The sequence below is a fragment of the Sturnira hondurensis genome, unplaced genomic scaffold (assembly GCF_014824575.4).
Source record: "Sturnira hondurensis isolate 20B ecotype Veracruz unplaced genomic scaffold, ASM1482457v3 Scaffold0001304, whole genome shotgun sequence".
NCBI classification, from domain to species: domain Eukaryota; kingdom Metazoa; phylum Chordata; class Mammalia; order Chiroptera; family Phyllostomidae; genus Sturnira; species Sturnira hondurensis.
In genome coordinates this window covers 1-16326 of record NW_028073935.1, presented here as the reverse complement: position 1 = coordinate 16326, position 16326 = coordinate 1, and the positions used below count along the sequence as shown (strand labels likewise).

Genomic DNA, 16326 nt, shown 5'->3' with positions numbered 1-16326 from the left:
TCATGATCTCTACTGATTGGTTGCAGCTGGTCCTCCTGTGAGCCATGGCATCAATTGACTGCTTTGCTGCTTTTCTGGGCTTGAAGCTAAAACATAACTGAGGCCTACGTGTATTGTATGCAAGTCTGTACCTCATTACTCTGGGGGCTTAATGCTTCAGGGCTATTCTCTGGCTCCATTGTTAATTCGCCCTCTAAGAGGGTCTATCCCCATGACTAGCAACATGCCAGGGAAGAAATGGTCAGGGGATGGTCCAAACACGTGGCCAGCAATATGAGAGGTCAGAAGGTCTAAATCACATAACCAAAGATATGCTAGGGGAGCAAAGGTCACCCTTGGAATGAAGTCCCAAAGCAGCTTTTTCTGTTGCTAGGTACCTAGGACTCTCCGACCTGGTAACCTTCTGTACCTGGCTTCTCGTTTACTTTGCTCGTGTCTATCTAAGTGCCTACCACCTACTTGCACTTAAGCACTGAAGCCAGGCTGAGACTTTTCTTATGGCCACAAAACAGAGAGCTTATTTGACTCACCCACTCAATATATCATCCCTATTCTTCATCTGGGGAAAGAGAACAGAGAAAATGCTTACATCCCTCAAAGCAAACTGCCAAGGGCAGTTGAAAATAATTAAGTAGGGTATTACAGAAAATTTTAGCTCAGGTTTTATTGTTTCACATTGACCTCATTTTCTGTGGCTTAATAATAGAGTTTAAATTTATTTGTATTTATGCTACTTTTAAAAGAAAGTTTAAATCTGGTAAGAAAAGCTGGTATGGTTTGTTCATTTTATTTTTCTTTTTTAAATTTTTTATAAGATTTTATTTATTTATCTTTAGAGGGGAAGAGAAGGAGAGAAGGAGAGAAATATCAGTGTATGGTTGCCTCTCGTGAGACCCCTGCTGGGAACTGGCCTGCAACCCAGGCATGTGCCCTGACTGGGAATCGAACCGCAATTGTATGGTTCGCAGGCCCGCACTCACTCCACTGAGCTACACCATCCAGGGCCTCATTTTATTTTTCTACCATCACCATCTAGTAGAGGAAACTGAACTATAAGTAACATGTGCTAGAATTCAAAAATAAAATAATAATAGAGAGCCTACTGTGTGCCAGGCACTACACTAAAAACTTTTACACGTATAAGATCATTTAATTCTCACAATTGCTCCTCTTTTAGATTGTGAAACTGAGTCTGAGAAGTCAAGAACCTTGCCCTAGGTCATACTGTGGCCAACTCAAACCCAGATTTTTGAAGTCCAAGTGCCATCTTTACCTCATTAGTATATCCAAAGGGCTCAATTTTATTCCCATGGGAATAAGACATATATACATATATGAAAAATTTTGTCTTTTAAAATATTTTTCTTTTTGTTATATGTAATATATATATGAGCAAAGCACATGTATAAAAACAGGATTATACTGTATAAATTAATTTTGTATCTTTTAATACATAATGAATATTTTCCCATTCCAATATATACTTTTGAAAATACACATTAGGTAACAATAAAGACAGGTATAGAATTACATTTATATGTAAATACACAGTATAATCTTGAAATACAGGTAAAATACTGAAAGAAATTGCTAAAATATTAACAATGATGGTCTCTGAAAGAATTTTCCTTAATAAGCATGTATCACTTCTAAAAAATAAAAATAATAAACCTTACATTTATTAAAAGAAAAGACATTCAACAAATTGTACAACTGTTGTCTCACTTATTATCACTATTTTAAAGTATTTTGTTTGTGCTAGGGGGTGACCATATGTCAACATACAGGCTCCAGCGGAAGTAAGGCTTGCTTGAGTATGGTTGGTAAGGTAATAATATGAGTGTAATACTTTATAGTTTTAATTTAAACATTTCACCTAAAATGTCATATGGTGTGTTTGAGTGTGCTATTGTCATGTTACAGAATTGCATGCTTATGATTTTGTAATAAAAAGGGCATTATTTGTGCTGGATGAAGCCAATTGAGAAACAGCAGATACAAGAAAAGTTATCTACCCTCTCCCAATTTGCTTAAAAGCAGGGCACAAACTTTAAAGGTGCACTCATACACTCCTCTCTCTACCAGAAAAACCAGAGCCAACTCCATTATTAACCCAGAAGAATTTACATAAAAACTTTGCTAACTAGCCCTATCTTTCCTTAGTTTCCACATATACAGGGTCCAACAGAAGTAACACCTGCTTGAGTGTGGTGGGTAGGGTAAAACCATGGGTGTAACAATTTATACTTTGAAATTTGAACATTTCATCTAAAATGTCATATGGTGTGCTTGAGTGTGATATTATGTTACAGAATTACACACTTATGATTTTGTAATAAAAAGAGGTGGTATTTGTGCCAGACCCTGTATATACTTTCCTATAATTTGTCATCCTAGAAAATCAAGGTCCTTTTCCTTTGTCCTGTTATTTCTCTAAGAATGTATTATTCCTTTGTCAAAAGCCCATGTTCATCACTAAGTTGTCCCCATGTGTATGATTGCTGCACACACCAACAGATTTGTTTTCTCTTTTTAAATCTGCTTTTCTCAATTTAACAAATTATTAACAGGGCCCCAGCTGATAAACCTAAAATGGGTACAAGAAAAAGATTTTTTACCCTCTCCTACAAACATAACTCTTCTCAAAGTACTTGCTTTGGATATTCCTGTGATGGTTGCTCTGGAGGATAAATACAAAGCTCTATAAGTTCATAATCCCTTATTTCTGCACAATTTCAAATTATATATTGGCCAAAGAATAATGATTCTTTACTCAATTCATTGTTGTTTTTCTATTCATTTTATTTGGGGGCCTAATATACCTAGCTAGAAAAAATCATCCAAAATATGGAAGTCACTGTTCTTAACATTTGCCAGGAGTTTGGGACTGGGACCCTGAGAAAGAAAATACACAAAAGGGCTCCTGGCAGCTTAACTGAGCTCAAATTTAAAAAACAGCTTAGCCATTTATACACTGGCATATCTTTTTTTAAATATAGTTTATTGATTATGCTATTACATTTGTCCCATTTCCCCCCTTCACTCACCTCCACCATGCACACCCTCTTCTACCAACATCCCCCCTTTAGTTCATGTCCATGTGTCATACTTATAAGTTCTTTAGCTTCTGCATTTCCCATACTATTGTTACCCTTCCCCTGTCTATTTTTTTACCTACCATCTATGCTACTTATTCTCTGTACCTTTTCCCCCTCTCTCCTCCTCCCACTCCCATTGCTAACCCTCCATATGATCTCCATTTCTGTGGTTCTGTTCCTGTTCCAGATGTTTGCTTATTTTGTTTTTGTTTTTGTTTTTGTTTTAGGTGTGGTGGTTAATGATTGTGAGTTTGCTGTCATTTTACGTACTTGTTTTTTATCTTCTTTTTCTTAGATAAGTCTCTTTAACATTTCATATAATGAGGGCTTGGTGATGATGAATTCCTTGAACTTGACCTTATCCTAGAAGCACTTTATCTGCCCTTCCATTCTAAATGAAAGCTTTGCTGGGTGGAGCAATCTTGGCTGTGGGTCTTTGGATTTCATGACTTGGAATACTTCTTTCCAGTCCCTTCTTACCTGTAAGGTCTCTTTTGAGAAATCAGCTGACAGTCTGATGGGAACTCCTTTGCAAGTATCTATCTCCTTATCTCTTGTTGCTTCAAGGATTTTCTCCTTCATTTTAATCTGGGTAATGTAATTAGGATGTGCCTTGGTGTGTTCCTCCTTGGATCCAACTTCTTTGGGACTCTCTGAGCTTCCTGGACTTCCTGAAAGTTTCTTTCCTTTCCCAGATTGGGGAAGTTCTCCCTCATTATTTTTTCAAATATGTTTTCAATTTCTTGTTTTTCCTCTTCTCCTTCTGGTACCCCTGATTCAGATGTTGGAATGTTTAAATTTGTCCTGGAGGTCCCTAAGTCTCCTCATTTTTTTTGAATTCTTTTTTTTTTCATTGTTTTGTTTGGTTGTTTCTTTCTTCCTTCTGGTCTACTCCATTGATTTGAGTCCCAGTTTCCTTCCCATCACTGTTGGTTCCCTGTACATTTTCCTTTATTTCACTTAGTGTAGCCTTCATTTTTTTCATCTACTTTGCAACCAAATTTAACCAATTCTGTGAGCATCCTGATCAGCAGTGCTTTGAAGTGTGGATTTGATAGGTTGGCTATCTCTTCATCACTTAGTTATATTTTTTCTGGAGCTTTGATCTGTTTTTTCATTTGGGCCATTTTATTTTGTGTTGACGTTCCTGTTCTGTAGTGAGAGGTGGAGCCTTAGGTGTTAAGGAGGGAAACCCAGTTCCTGGGTTGTGATGCAGTATGTGGGGGGAGGTGTCTGAGAGGGAACAATGGTGCTTGCTCCACTCTCTGCCAGATTTTAGTCACTTCTGGCACTTCCCCCAAGCAAACTGTGCCCTTCTGGTGCTGATTCCCTGGCGGGTGGGTTTGTGTACACTGTAGGACATTGTGGGTCTCTCCAATGAACTCTCCTGTGAGGCTGGGAGTCTCTCTCAGCACCTCAACCCCCACAGGTGTTTTCAATTGGTATTTTGAGGACCCCTGGGTTGCATGGTCTGTCTTGCTCCCCAGTTTTGCCTGGTTTATCTGTGCGTGTGAATGTGGGACCACCCAGTCCACTAGCTGCCTTGTGCACCACACCCCTCCACAATCTGCTGCCTCACCAGGTTCACCCACTGCCACCTTGAGTACCTGGGTCCACCAGCTGCTGCTTTGCTGAGACCCCTTTCCACCCAGCCACTCGATTTCGCCCCTTCTGTCCATCTGGATGACTCTTTCTTCTTTAACTCCTTGGTTGTCAGACTTCCATACAGTTCAGTTTTCTGTCAGTACTGGTTGTTTTTTTGTTTCTAAATTTTGGTTGTCCTTATTTTAGTTGTACGAGGAGGCACAGTATGTCTACCTACACCTCCATCTTGGCCAGAAGTCTATATACAGGGGTATCTTATGCAAACTGCACTTCAGAGAGAAGCCTGCACTGCACTACCTCTCTCTGCATTGAACTGCAACCTGCACTGTGTTCAGGCCATCTGAGCCAGCTCTTACAAAAGAGTTCCTGGAATCCTATTTCAACCAATAGGAGTGAGGCTTCCTCCCCACCCAATTAGCATCTTCACCAGTTAATCAGAGTAGCTTCATTGTACCCAATCAGGACAGTGCCTGTTGGGGCATTCAAACTGACAAGACTTGAAGTCCTCATTTGCATGAGGATGGGCCAATCAAGGGACCAAAGAAGGGACTTCTATGGCTCAGAGTACACTGTACCTTTCTAAGGAAGGCTGTGTTTCTCTGTGGGTGCGACTTTGCCTGCAAGTCCCCCCATCCACCATGGATGAAAGTAACAGTACCAAGACATGATCTGCTTGGGGAGGAGAGGTGGCCAATTTCTCAGGGGAAAAAGGCCAGGAGCCCCTTCCTCCAGGGGCTTTTATTGGGTTGTAATACACAGGAATACAGGCAGCAAGGATCAAACAGTAGATAACATTTCAAAGAAATCTGATGGCTTAGTCTGAGTCAGTGTCTGTCAGGAAAGGGGGTTGTAGAAACTTTGGGAGACATACTCATTTCCTGTTTGGACCATTAACATATGAATGAAAGCACTCCTAGCAAAACAGGCTTCACAGGACTTTTAGGAATTCTTTCTTATGCCTGATTACCCCAGATCCCACTCCAGCCTGCAAGAGGCTGCACCGCCTCCCCATCACTGTAGGATTTTAGGTTTAAGTGGATTAGAGCCAGGAAGCACTTCTCCCAGAGGACATGGGGATTCGGGCTATGTCAGAACAGCCAGGGGGTGAGGATCCATCACTCCCTCTTTGTTGCAGCCCCCCTAGTCCTTCCATGATGGCCTCCCAAGTGATCATGTCTGGCTTAGGTTGCCCCTCCTCTGAGGAGTCTTACCCATCATCGACTATCCAACCATGCATTGAGGGCAGGGGAGTAAGAAGAGGCAGCGTTTGCTACCAGAGACAAACTTTGTCTCCTTGTGGTTCCCATTTGGGAGGTTGCTCACTCTGCCTTAGCCAGGGGGGTAGTTACAATTCCTGAAACTAGGCAGAGCAGTTCCCAATATTTCTCCTAGCACAAGCTGAAATACAGTCTGGGCAGTAAAAGGGTCTTGCCAGAAGGCTTCCTAGAGATGTGTTGTTATTGCTGGCAGTTGGGCTATTTACAATGAATAAAATTCCCTTCTTCACCCCACCACAAAAGTGTTAAATTGACATCAATGACCTTCAGTTGACAGGACACATACTTGACACCTAATATGAACAGACAAAAAAATGCTTCCTTTACACTTCCTTTTTAATAATATCCTTAACCTACTTCTAGTTCTTTTTTCTTTTTTAATTAATTATTTATTTTTAGAGACAGAAAGGGAAGAAGAAAGAGAGGAAGAGAAATATCAATGTGTGGTTACCTCTCTCATGCCCTATCTGGGGACCTGGCCCACAACCCAGGCATGTGCCCTGACTGGGAATCAAACCTGAGACCCTTTGGTTCATAGGCTGGCATTCAATCCACTGAGCCACACCAGCCAGGGCTACTTCTTGTTCTTTATGAGTCATTTCTATTTTTGTAAAATCATTTTTTATGAAGGGGCTAATATAGCCATTAAGTGTTTACTTAAGGATACATTTCAAGATGTTCGTGTGTAAATAAAAATCCAATTTTTGTGGACTCCAGCCAAAATGGAGGCATAGGTAGATATACTTTGCCTCCTCACACAACCAAAAGAACATCAAATTTAAAAACAAAACATAACCTGAACCACCAGGAAATTGAACTGTATGGAAGTCTGACAACCAAAGAGTTAAAGAAGAAACATTCATCCAGACTGGTAGGAAGGGTGGAAATGAGCAGCCAGGGCTGAGAGGACTCAAGGCAAGGCAACAGGTGGAGGACCAGGAAATCCCACATTTGCATGCAGAGGCTGGGGGAAACAATGGGGGAGCAAGACAGACCAAAAACCCAGGGTTTCAGCGAGGGAAACTAAAGACTCAAAAATCCCTGGTGGTAAAATCCTGTAGGGGTTGCGGTGGTGGTGGAAATTCCCAGTCTCATATGAGAGTCCATTAGAAAGGCCCACAGGGTCCTAAAACATACATAAACCCACCCATCTGTGAATCAGCACCTGAAAGGGCACAATCCACTTGTGGGAAGCCAAAGAAGTGATGTAAAGTGGGACAAGAGCTGAGCAAGTGGCATTGTTCCTCTCTGATTCCCTCCCCCACATATAGCGGTACAACAAAATGACATGGTTGCCCTACCCTGACAAACACCTAAGGCTCTGCCCCTTACTACATAAAAGGCAAGCCAAGAGAAAAAAATATGGCCCAATTGAAAGAACAGATCAAAGCTCCAGAAATAGAATGAAGTGATGAAGAGATAGCCAACCTATCAAATGCACAGTTCAAAGCACTGGTGATCAGGATGCTCACAGAATTGTTTGAGTATGGTCACAAAATAGAGGAAAAAGTGAAGGCTATGTTAAGTGAAATAAAGGAAAATATACAGGGAACAAACAGTAATGGGAAGGAAACCAGAACTCAAATCAATGATTTGGAGCAAAAGGAAAAAATAAACATTCATCCACAGCAGAATGAAGAAACAAGAATTCAAAAAAATGAGGAGAGACTTAGGAACCTCCAGGACAACTTTAAATGTTCCAAAATCTGAATCATAGCGGTACTGGGAGAAGAGGAAAAACAAGAAATTGAAAACATATTTGAAAAAATAATGAGGGAGAACTTCCCCAGTCTGGGAAAGGAAAGAAACTTTCAGGAAGTCCAGGAAGCTCAGAGAGTCCCAAAGAAATTGGACCCAAGGAAGCACACACCAAGACACATCATCATTAATTTACCCAACATTAAAGATAAGGAGAGAATCCTAAAAGTAGCAAGAAAAAGGGCAACAGTTACTTGCAAAGGAGTTCCCATAAGACTATCAGCTGTTTTCTCAAAAAAAAAAACTTATAGGCAAGAAGGGGCTGGAAAGAAGCATTTGAAGTCATGAAAGGCAATGACCTACATCCAAGATTCCCTATCCAGCAAAGCTATCACTTAGAATGAGAGAGCAGATAAAGTGCTTCCCAGATAAGGTCAAGTTAAAGAAATTCATCATCACTAAGCCCTCATTATATGAAATGTTAAAGGGACTTATCTAAGAAAAATATGATAAAAAGTAGTAAGAGTAAAATGACAACAAACTCACAGCTATCAACAAGTGAATCTAAAACCAAAACAAACTAAGCGTACAACTAGAATAGGAATACAATCACAGAAATGGAGATCATATGGTATCTCCATGGAGGGTTATCAGCAGGGAGGAAGAAAGGGGAGAATTGGGGAAAAGCTACAATAAGAAGCATAAATAGTAGGCACAAAACAGAGAGGGGGAGGTTAAAGATAATATAGAAAATGGAGAAACCAAAGAACTTATATGTAGGACCCATGGATATGAACTAAGGTGGGGGAATACTGGTGGGAGGTAGGGTGCAGGGAGGAGGGGAATAAAGGGGAGAAAAAAATTGGACAACTGTAATAGCATAATCCATAAAATGTATTTAAAAAAGAAAAAAACTATTTTTGTCAACTTTTAGAAAAAAGTTCATTCTTTTCTTCTTTTTTTTTTACGATTCCACAATTTTTATTTACTCCACACACCCAAGAATAAAATCAATTATGTGTGGGGAAATGAAAGATACATGCATAAACTTCACACATTTGCGAACTTAAGTGACCCTTCTATCTTTCCTTCTTCTTTTAGCAGAATCCTTTTTCTGGTATTACGGTGGTGATTTCTGTTGTTTGAACATATGTGCAAGGAATTACATCAAATGTCACTGGCCAAATCATTGTCCATTGCCTCTTGACTTAATGCTTGACAATTATGCAAATCCCAAACCCCAGGATTCAGCACTGAGCCAAAAACATGCCACATCTACATGACACAAAAGAGCTTGACCTTGAAATGCATCATACCAAATGGAACCCCATTCCTTGCCAAAAACTTGCCAGACATCTGTCACAACTTTTATCTACCTTCAAGCAACAGCAACAGCCACTTATACTGGTTTCTAACATTCACGCTCCAGCCCAAGTGTCTCCTCCTCCATCTTCTACAGATCTTCCTCCGAATGCATTAAATAGGTTCTCTCCTCAAGCCCAGCAAACCTCACCTTCTTTCCATTACAAGTTTCCTGGCTTACCCTACAATAATTTTTTTGCCCCTAGTAAGAAACTCCTTTAAAATATATGGAATCGACATGCATCTTTCAGAGCTATTTCTTAACTCAGTCTCCTGATCTGATAGTATCACACTCTTTTCTAAAATTCTTTTATTCTTCCCCTTTTTGTCCTCTCAATTTATTTTCTACCTCTCAATACCAAAATTGCATTTTGTGACATATTTCTGAAGGAGAGGATTAAAGAAAATCAGATAAAGTCATAGAATACAATAATCCTATCATTCAAATTTGTGGAATACCATACATTTTCTTAACCCATCTTGGGCATTTTCTGTCACTGTCTATAATTTACGGTAATTTTAAATGGCTGCCTGATATTTTATTGCTACGGGGATAAGGATACCCTAACTTGACTAACCATTTAGAATTAAATATCTTTCTAATTTTTAACTGTTAAAGAGTAGAAGGGGACATGCACCTGTGTATACTCTTTCGGTAAAACTGTCCTTGCCTACAAGGCCAAAAAATCTAAAAGGGCAGCCCGGGGCGAGGTGCTATTTGCATTTCTCAGCATTTGCTCATGTTAACATTTTGCTGACACGTGTATTTTAAACTTTATACTTTGTTGAAACTCTTTTTCCTACTAGAGCGTTTTAGAAGTCACCCCACTCCTACCCCCTTCCCGTTTAAGGGGAGGTGCCCACATTGGGCCTCTTCCGGTCCCTCCACTCTCCTCACACCGCCCCTTAGCACAGGAAGGTGGAGAGTGTCTTTCCCAAAAGCCATCTATGGGCGCCTTCACGGTCACTGTCCGCTGGACCCAACCAGGAAGGACGCGTAAGGGCACGTTTTCGCTACCACGCTAGCTCGCGCACGCGCAACCCGCCGGCCTCGTCGGCCCCTCTCAAAGGTGGCTCGCAAGTCGGCGAGAAGTGGACGCTCGGACTACACTTCCCGATAGGCGGTGGTATAAGTATCCCGCGACGGCTGCGGCAAAACGCTGTGGCGAGCCCTTCCCGACCTGCCGCGCGAGACGCCGCTGGAGGCGAGGCCGGCTGAGGGCGGGCTGAAGCGGGCAGCCCCGGACGTGAGGCATGAGGGGTGCCCTCACCCGGTGGGCTCGCGTCCCGTCGCCTCCCGGAACGAGGGGAGCGCGGCGCGGGGCCTAGCGGAGTGCCTCGGGAGCCCTCAGCGTGCTGCGACCGCGGGTGCTGGGGTGCTGCGACCGCGCCAACGAGGGCAGTGGCCGCCATGGAGGTGAGCGGGCCGGAAGACGACCCTTTCCTGTCGCAGATGCGCCAAGTGCAGTGCCCCGTGTGCCAGCAGATGATACCCGCGGCACACATCAATTCACACCTGGACCAATGTCTGCTGCTTAACCCCGCTGGGCACGCGGAGCCCGGGACCCGGCCCCAGCGCGCGGGGGAGAGGCCCAAGGGGCTCTCGCCACCCAGTACCAAGAGGCGGCGGCTCTCCGAGAGCTCAGCACTGAAGCAGCCTGCCACCCCGACGGCGGCCGAGAGCAGCGAGGGGGAGGAAGGCGACGACGGCGGTGAGACCGAGAGCCGAGAGAGCTACGACGCGCCGCCCACGCCCAGCGGCGCCCGCCTAATCCCGGATTTCCCAGTAGCGCGCTCAAGCAGCCCCGGGAGGAAGGGGTCGGGGAAGAGGCCCGCCGCTGCGGCCGCCGCGGCAGGTAGCGCGTCTCCGCGCAGCTGGGACGAGGTGGAGGCACCGGAAGAAGAAGAAGCGGTGGGCGGTGGTGATGCGGACGCTGATGCAGATGGCGAAGACGACCCAGGTCACTGGGATGCAGACGCCGCTGCTTTTGGGGCCTGCGGCGGAGGCCGCCCGCAGTCAAGGACGCTGGCGGCGGAGGAGATTCGGCAGATGCTGGAAGGCAAGCCGCTGGCGGACAAGATGCGTCCGGACACCCTTCAGGACTACGTTGGGCAGAGCAGAGCTGTGGGACAAGAGACCCTGCTCAGGTCCCTCTTGGAGACGAACGAAATCCCCTCGCTCATCTTTTGGGGGCCGCCCGGCTGCGGCAAGGTGAGTGCCGCCTGGCCAGAAAGGTTCAGAGTGTGGATTTCCACGGGTCGGGGCGTGGATCTAACGGTGAGATAGCTTCGGCGTTTGCCGATCCTGAAGAATCCCCCCCGTCTCTGGGTATTGAGACCTAAGAGTGCGGGGCTTCAGGTAGATTCTTAGCCGGGGCAGTCAGTGCCTGGTCCCACAGATGGAGTTGTGATGGACGTAATAAAGGCACACCCACTCAGATTCCTAAGACACGTTTCCTCTCGTTGTCAAAATGAGAATTTCTGAATTCATAGGTTCATACGAATATGTGGACTCATGATCTGCTTTTCTATTTCAACGCCACATTAATGATCAAATTCTCAAGAAAACAGCATGCTATAAATTGCAGAGGATCATCTGTATATTACATTTGCGGATATACGGATTCAGTTTTGGGAAAAAATTTCTATTGCGCTTCCTCTCCATCTGTTTATTTGAACAGACTGATTTTTATTTATTGAAACTATATATATTTAACAAGACTAGCATGAACACTGTTTTCTCTCTGCAAGTCGTTATCATCCAGCATTTCCAGAACAGTGCTGATAATGCCATGTACATTAGAGAAGAAACATCGATGTACAGTATTTTGGTGTCCAGTTTTATATGCCTTGCTAGGAATTACAAGTCCAGAGGAGGGCAGGTAAGATATTGGGGTCTAGAAAACATGTCACTTAAAAAACAGTTGAGTCTTAAGACTGAAAAGAGAGAGTGGGCTGAGATTTTTAAGTATGTGATTTTTTTTAACGCCACAGGAAGAGGGAGAAGAATGAGCACCGTTGAATGAAAGGCAACATTCAGGATCGGAATGTATAGGGGTTCTCAGAGCTTTCATGTTCCAACTCCTTAGCACAGAAGGACTTTTTTTTAGTTTTTTCCAGTTTTTCTTTCCAGTTTCATTTCTCACAACTTAATCACATCTCCCTTTACTCCAGTTCCTGTAATACATGTTGTTCCTTTTGTGCCCTCTTGTTTGCATTCATACTTCCCCTTTGGCCAGTTATAAATCAGATCTAACCCAAATAACATTTTGCCACAATTAGGAGATTGAGCTGTAGTAGCATTTTTATTAATTGTATGTGAAGTCTATACATAAGATCATGAGAATGGCTGATCAGCTGTTGATGGTCCCATATGGCAAGAAAAAAGTCCCCGGGAAGTGAATAGGGTGAACTCAGAAGATGCTGGATAAGAGATTTTTAGTGGGCTGTACTCCTCACTGTAATGGTTGATGACTAAGTCACAAGCTTTTACATATTTAGCATGGGAGCCGGTAGGCTGGGATTTGCTAAAGAACAGCCACAATGTCTAATGGTGCTATACAACTTTTAAGTATCCAGTGGTGCTGTGCAACTTTTAGAAATTAAAGTGCCACCTTTCCAATCACTCAGGGGCAAGTTTGGCTCTCTGGTTACACAATCTTCCCTTTGGCTTTATTCCTCTGTTTATTACTATATTGCTAACAATGATAATGATTTTAGTAAATAAGAGCATATAGAAATTTGTAGAGTGCCATTAAGTACTACTCACTGAGCAGTATTTTCCTTGGATCACCATTGTTTTCTGGTAAGTACTAACATGATCAAAGTGCCATTGTTTTACCTCCTTCCAAAATAGACATTCAGAAGTGGCATGCAGTTATCTTAATTGCTAGGTATTTGCCATTGGTCTATCAATTCAAAGGCTCACTCTCCTTTTCTCGGCTGCAATGATAAGCTTCCCGTTGTGGAATTAATCGAGTCTGGTCCTGCACTTCAGTTATACACTCAGCCCTTCAGCAGTAATGCTTTCTTGGCTGGAAGAGATCACAGCTGTCACTGAGGCTCTGCTAAATCAAAACAGCTGTTCTTTTTACTGGGATTCCAGAAATCTCCGAGTCCTACTCACCTTCCCCCCAAAAAGGAATCAAATGGGATTAGGTACAAAGGAGAAAAATCAGGATTAGCCTAAAGTTTTGTTACTTTCCTGTTTTATTGATAGTTTTTTTTTAAATTTCTGATCATGTGTTGTGGTATTTCAGATTGTATATGTGCTACTAAGCATTTTTCAGAGGTCAAATTGGTAAATTGTGCTTATGCTTGCTTGTATTTGTACCCGTCGGTGCTTTTTTTCCCTCTGTATCTGATGAGCTTTCCAAATTCTGTCATCTTTTCTAGACCACCCTGGCTCACATCATATCCAACAACAGCAAAAAACATAGCATAAGGTTTGTGACACTGTCTGCAACAAATGCCAAGACAAATGATGTACGAGATGTCATAAAACAAGCTCAAAATGAAAAGAGCTTTTTCAAAAGGAAAACAATACTTTTTATTGATGAGATTCATCGGTTCAATAAATCTCAGCAGGTATATTAACTTCTCTACCTTTTGATCATTGTGAATGTTAAGTAAAATATAAAGTATGTGAAATCACTTTGAAAAGCAATAGGCACTATGTAAATTCTAGGGACTGTTATTATTAACTCTGTCTATAAGGAAGTACAGACCACCAACCCATCTCTCTGGAGCCTATTTCTCTACTTTTTCTTAGTGTGCTTTATGACAAGAAAATGTTTTCTGATAAATGAAAATTGTATATCCTTGAGCTATACATACCAAAAAAAGTGGCTTTGGATCAAAGTTTGAAATTTTTAATCTAAATATTAGCAGTCATAGTGAACAGTTTAACTTAATTTTAAATTTCTCCTTTATAAAGTGTTACTTTTTGTTTTCAAATTCAAAGGTATCTTCGATGGCTTCAGGGTTTTTCACAGTGAAAATTATCAAGATGTAATCTTTACTACTTATTTAAATGGCTTCTTAAAAATAAAAGCACTACTTTTTATAAACAAAGCCATTTTTGTATTCTTCCTAAATATAAACTTTTTTTCGGGTATACTTTTTAAAATGTACACATTTCTTACAGCTTCTTAGTCAGAGATAGAAATATTTTACAAAACCCTACTAAACTTTTTTTTTACCTGATTTGTATCTGACTAAATAGACCCTCTGAGTTCTGACCAGATATTAGCACTGTAGGTTTTATATTGGATCATTGACTCATCTTAGCATTTCTTTCCCATAAGCAGCATGTGGTGGTTACATATTTACTGAGATAGATATAGATAAAAATATAAATATATAATTTTATCAAGTTTTTAAGGAGGGATAACAATATATTGATGCATTGGAAGAAGATCTAATCTTGGAAATTTAATGTTTTTGTGTTTTCTTAGACTTCTATAAATAAATAGATGCTATATTAAACTATGGCAGTTTGGCCTTGGGATAGAGGTTACTTTTCTAAGTAAAGAAATTGTTTGTGTTGAAACTACAGTAGAATTCTACCTTGAGCTGTTAGTCTAACAGCAAGAGACTAGGCTTAGACATTGACATGCCAGAAGATGTGTTTTAAGCTTAAAAAACATTAATTGAGCATTAGCTGTTGCATCCATGTTCAGTGAATATAAAGCTGCTATTCTGAAGTCAAAGTTAGGAAGAGGAAAGAATGGATAGCCAACTTACATAGGATTCTGCATGTTCTTGCCTGGAATCAATTTCTTCTCTTTTCTTCCCATGGTTAGGACACATTCCTTCCTCACGTGGAATGTGGGACAATCACTCTCATTGGGGCAACCACGGAAAACCCATCCTTCCAAGTCAATGCTGCTCTTCTGAGCCGCTGTAGGGTTATTGTTCTTGAGAAGCTTCCAGTAGAGGCAATGGCAACTATTTTAATACGAGCAATCAACTCACTGGGCATCCACGTCCTTGATTCCAGCCATCCTACTGACTCTCTGAGCCACAGCAGCAACAGCAGCTCTGAGTAAGTTGATTATGTGCAATATCCTGGGGTCACACACTTCCCAGAGAATCCACTGGCAGGGGTCCAGAAAGGGATAGACAGCAAGCAGTAAGGAGAGGGTGGGGACCGTGAAGAAATGTTGATCTAGTATTGAAAACAAAAGAGGAGGGAAGTGCTGAATTATACCAGCAAGTATGTCTTTCTTTATTTTAATATGTTTTGTAGCTTATAATTGCCATATCTAAAATTCGTATAATTCTTTTGATATTTATGCTCAGATTTCAATTTCTTCTTCTCCTTCAGTTTACTCTTCTTTTAAAAATGTTAAGTAAAAATTAAATGTTACCATAAAATCTCTTAAATTATTTTAGACTGATTTTTTGCAGACTCTAAAAGTCAAACTCAGTTACATGAAGGTAAAGTAATTTTAACTGAAAAAGACCCATTAGAAACTGTCCCTTTCCAGACCCTAGTTCATTGTTGGTGGGATTGCAGACTGGTACAACCACTATGGAAAACAGTATGGATTTTTCTAAGAAAACTAAAAATGAATCTGCCTTTTAACCCAGGAATTTCACTGCTAGGATTATATGCTAAGAACCCTGAAACACCAATCCAAAAGAACCTGTGCACCCCAATGTTCATAGCAGCACAATTTACAATAGCCAAGAGTTCAGAGCAACCTTGGTGCCCATCAGTAAATGAATGGATCAAAAAACTATGGTACATTTACACAATGGAATTCTATGCAGCAGAAAGAAGGAAGGAGCTCCTACCCTTTGCAACAGCATGGATGGAACTGGAAAGCATTATGCTGAGTGAAATAAGCGAGGCGGTAAAAGACAAATGTCATATGATCTCACCGTTAACGGGAACCTAAACAACAAAACAAACAAGCAAGCAGAATGTGACCAAAGACACTGAAATAAAGAACAGGCTAACAATGACCAGAGAGGAGAGGGGAGGGAATTTCAGGGGAAAGGGGGAAGGATTTATAGGAACTAGTATAAAGGACACATGGACAAAAACTAAGGGAGGCGGAGATGGGAGTGGGATGGGGAGCACTAGGGGAGTGGGCTGGGATGGGAGTAAAAGATGGAAAACTACTTGAATGGCAATTACATTTAAAAAAAGAAAGAAGGAAAGAAACTGCCCCTTTAGGTGGTCTATTTCTGTGTCATGAGTGCTACGAGTTCCTTAACTTATAGGGTGTATATCATGGATAATCAAATAGATTACCTGAGTCAGAAGTTTTTATTTA

At 41.6% G+C, this 16326-nt stretch overlaps 1 protein-coding gene across 1 annotated transcript; it reads left to right on the top strand.

Annotated features, from left to right (window-relative positions):
• Positions 1–10026: 10026 nt before the first annotated feature.
• Positions 10027–15107, top strand: WRNIP1 (WRN helicase interacting protein 1). The gene is made up of 3 exons (XM_037069827.1): positions 10027–11252; positions 13436–13627; positions 14845–15107. The coding sequence occupies exons 1-3, from the start codon at positions 10452–10454 to the stop codon at positions 15088–15090; spliced, it is 1239 nt and encodes a 412-aa protein (XP_036925722.1). The 5' UTR covers positions 10027–10451; the 3' UTR covers positions 15091–15107.
• Positions 15108–16326: the final 1219 nt, after the last annotated feature.

Coding starts and splice junctions, on each gene's coding strand:
- WRNIP1 (XM_037069827.1), top strand. CDS start 10,452: ATGGAGGTGAGCGGGCCGGAAGACGACCCTTTCCTGTCGCAGATGCGC. Junction 11,253..13,435: donor GGCCGCCCGGCTGCGGCAAG/GTGAGTGCCGCC, acceptor CATCTTTTCTAG/ACCACCCTGGCTCACATCAT. Junction 13,628..14,844: donor GGTTCAATAAATCTCAGCAG/GTATATTAACTT, acceptor TCCCATGGTTAG/GACACATTCCTTCCTCACGT.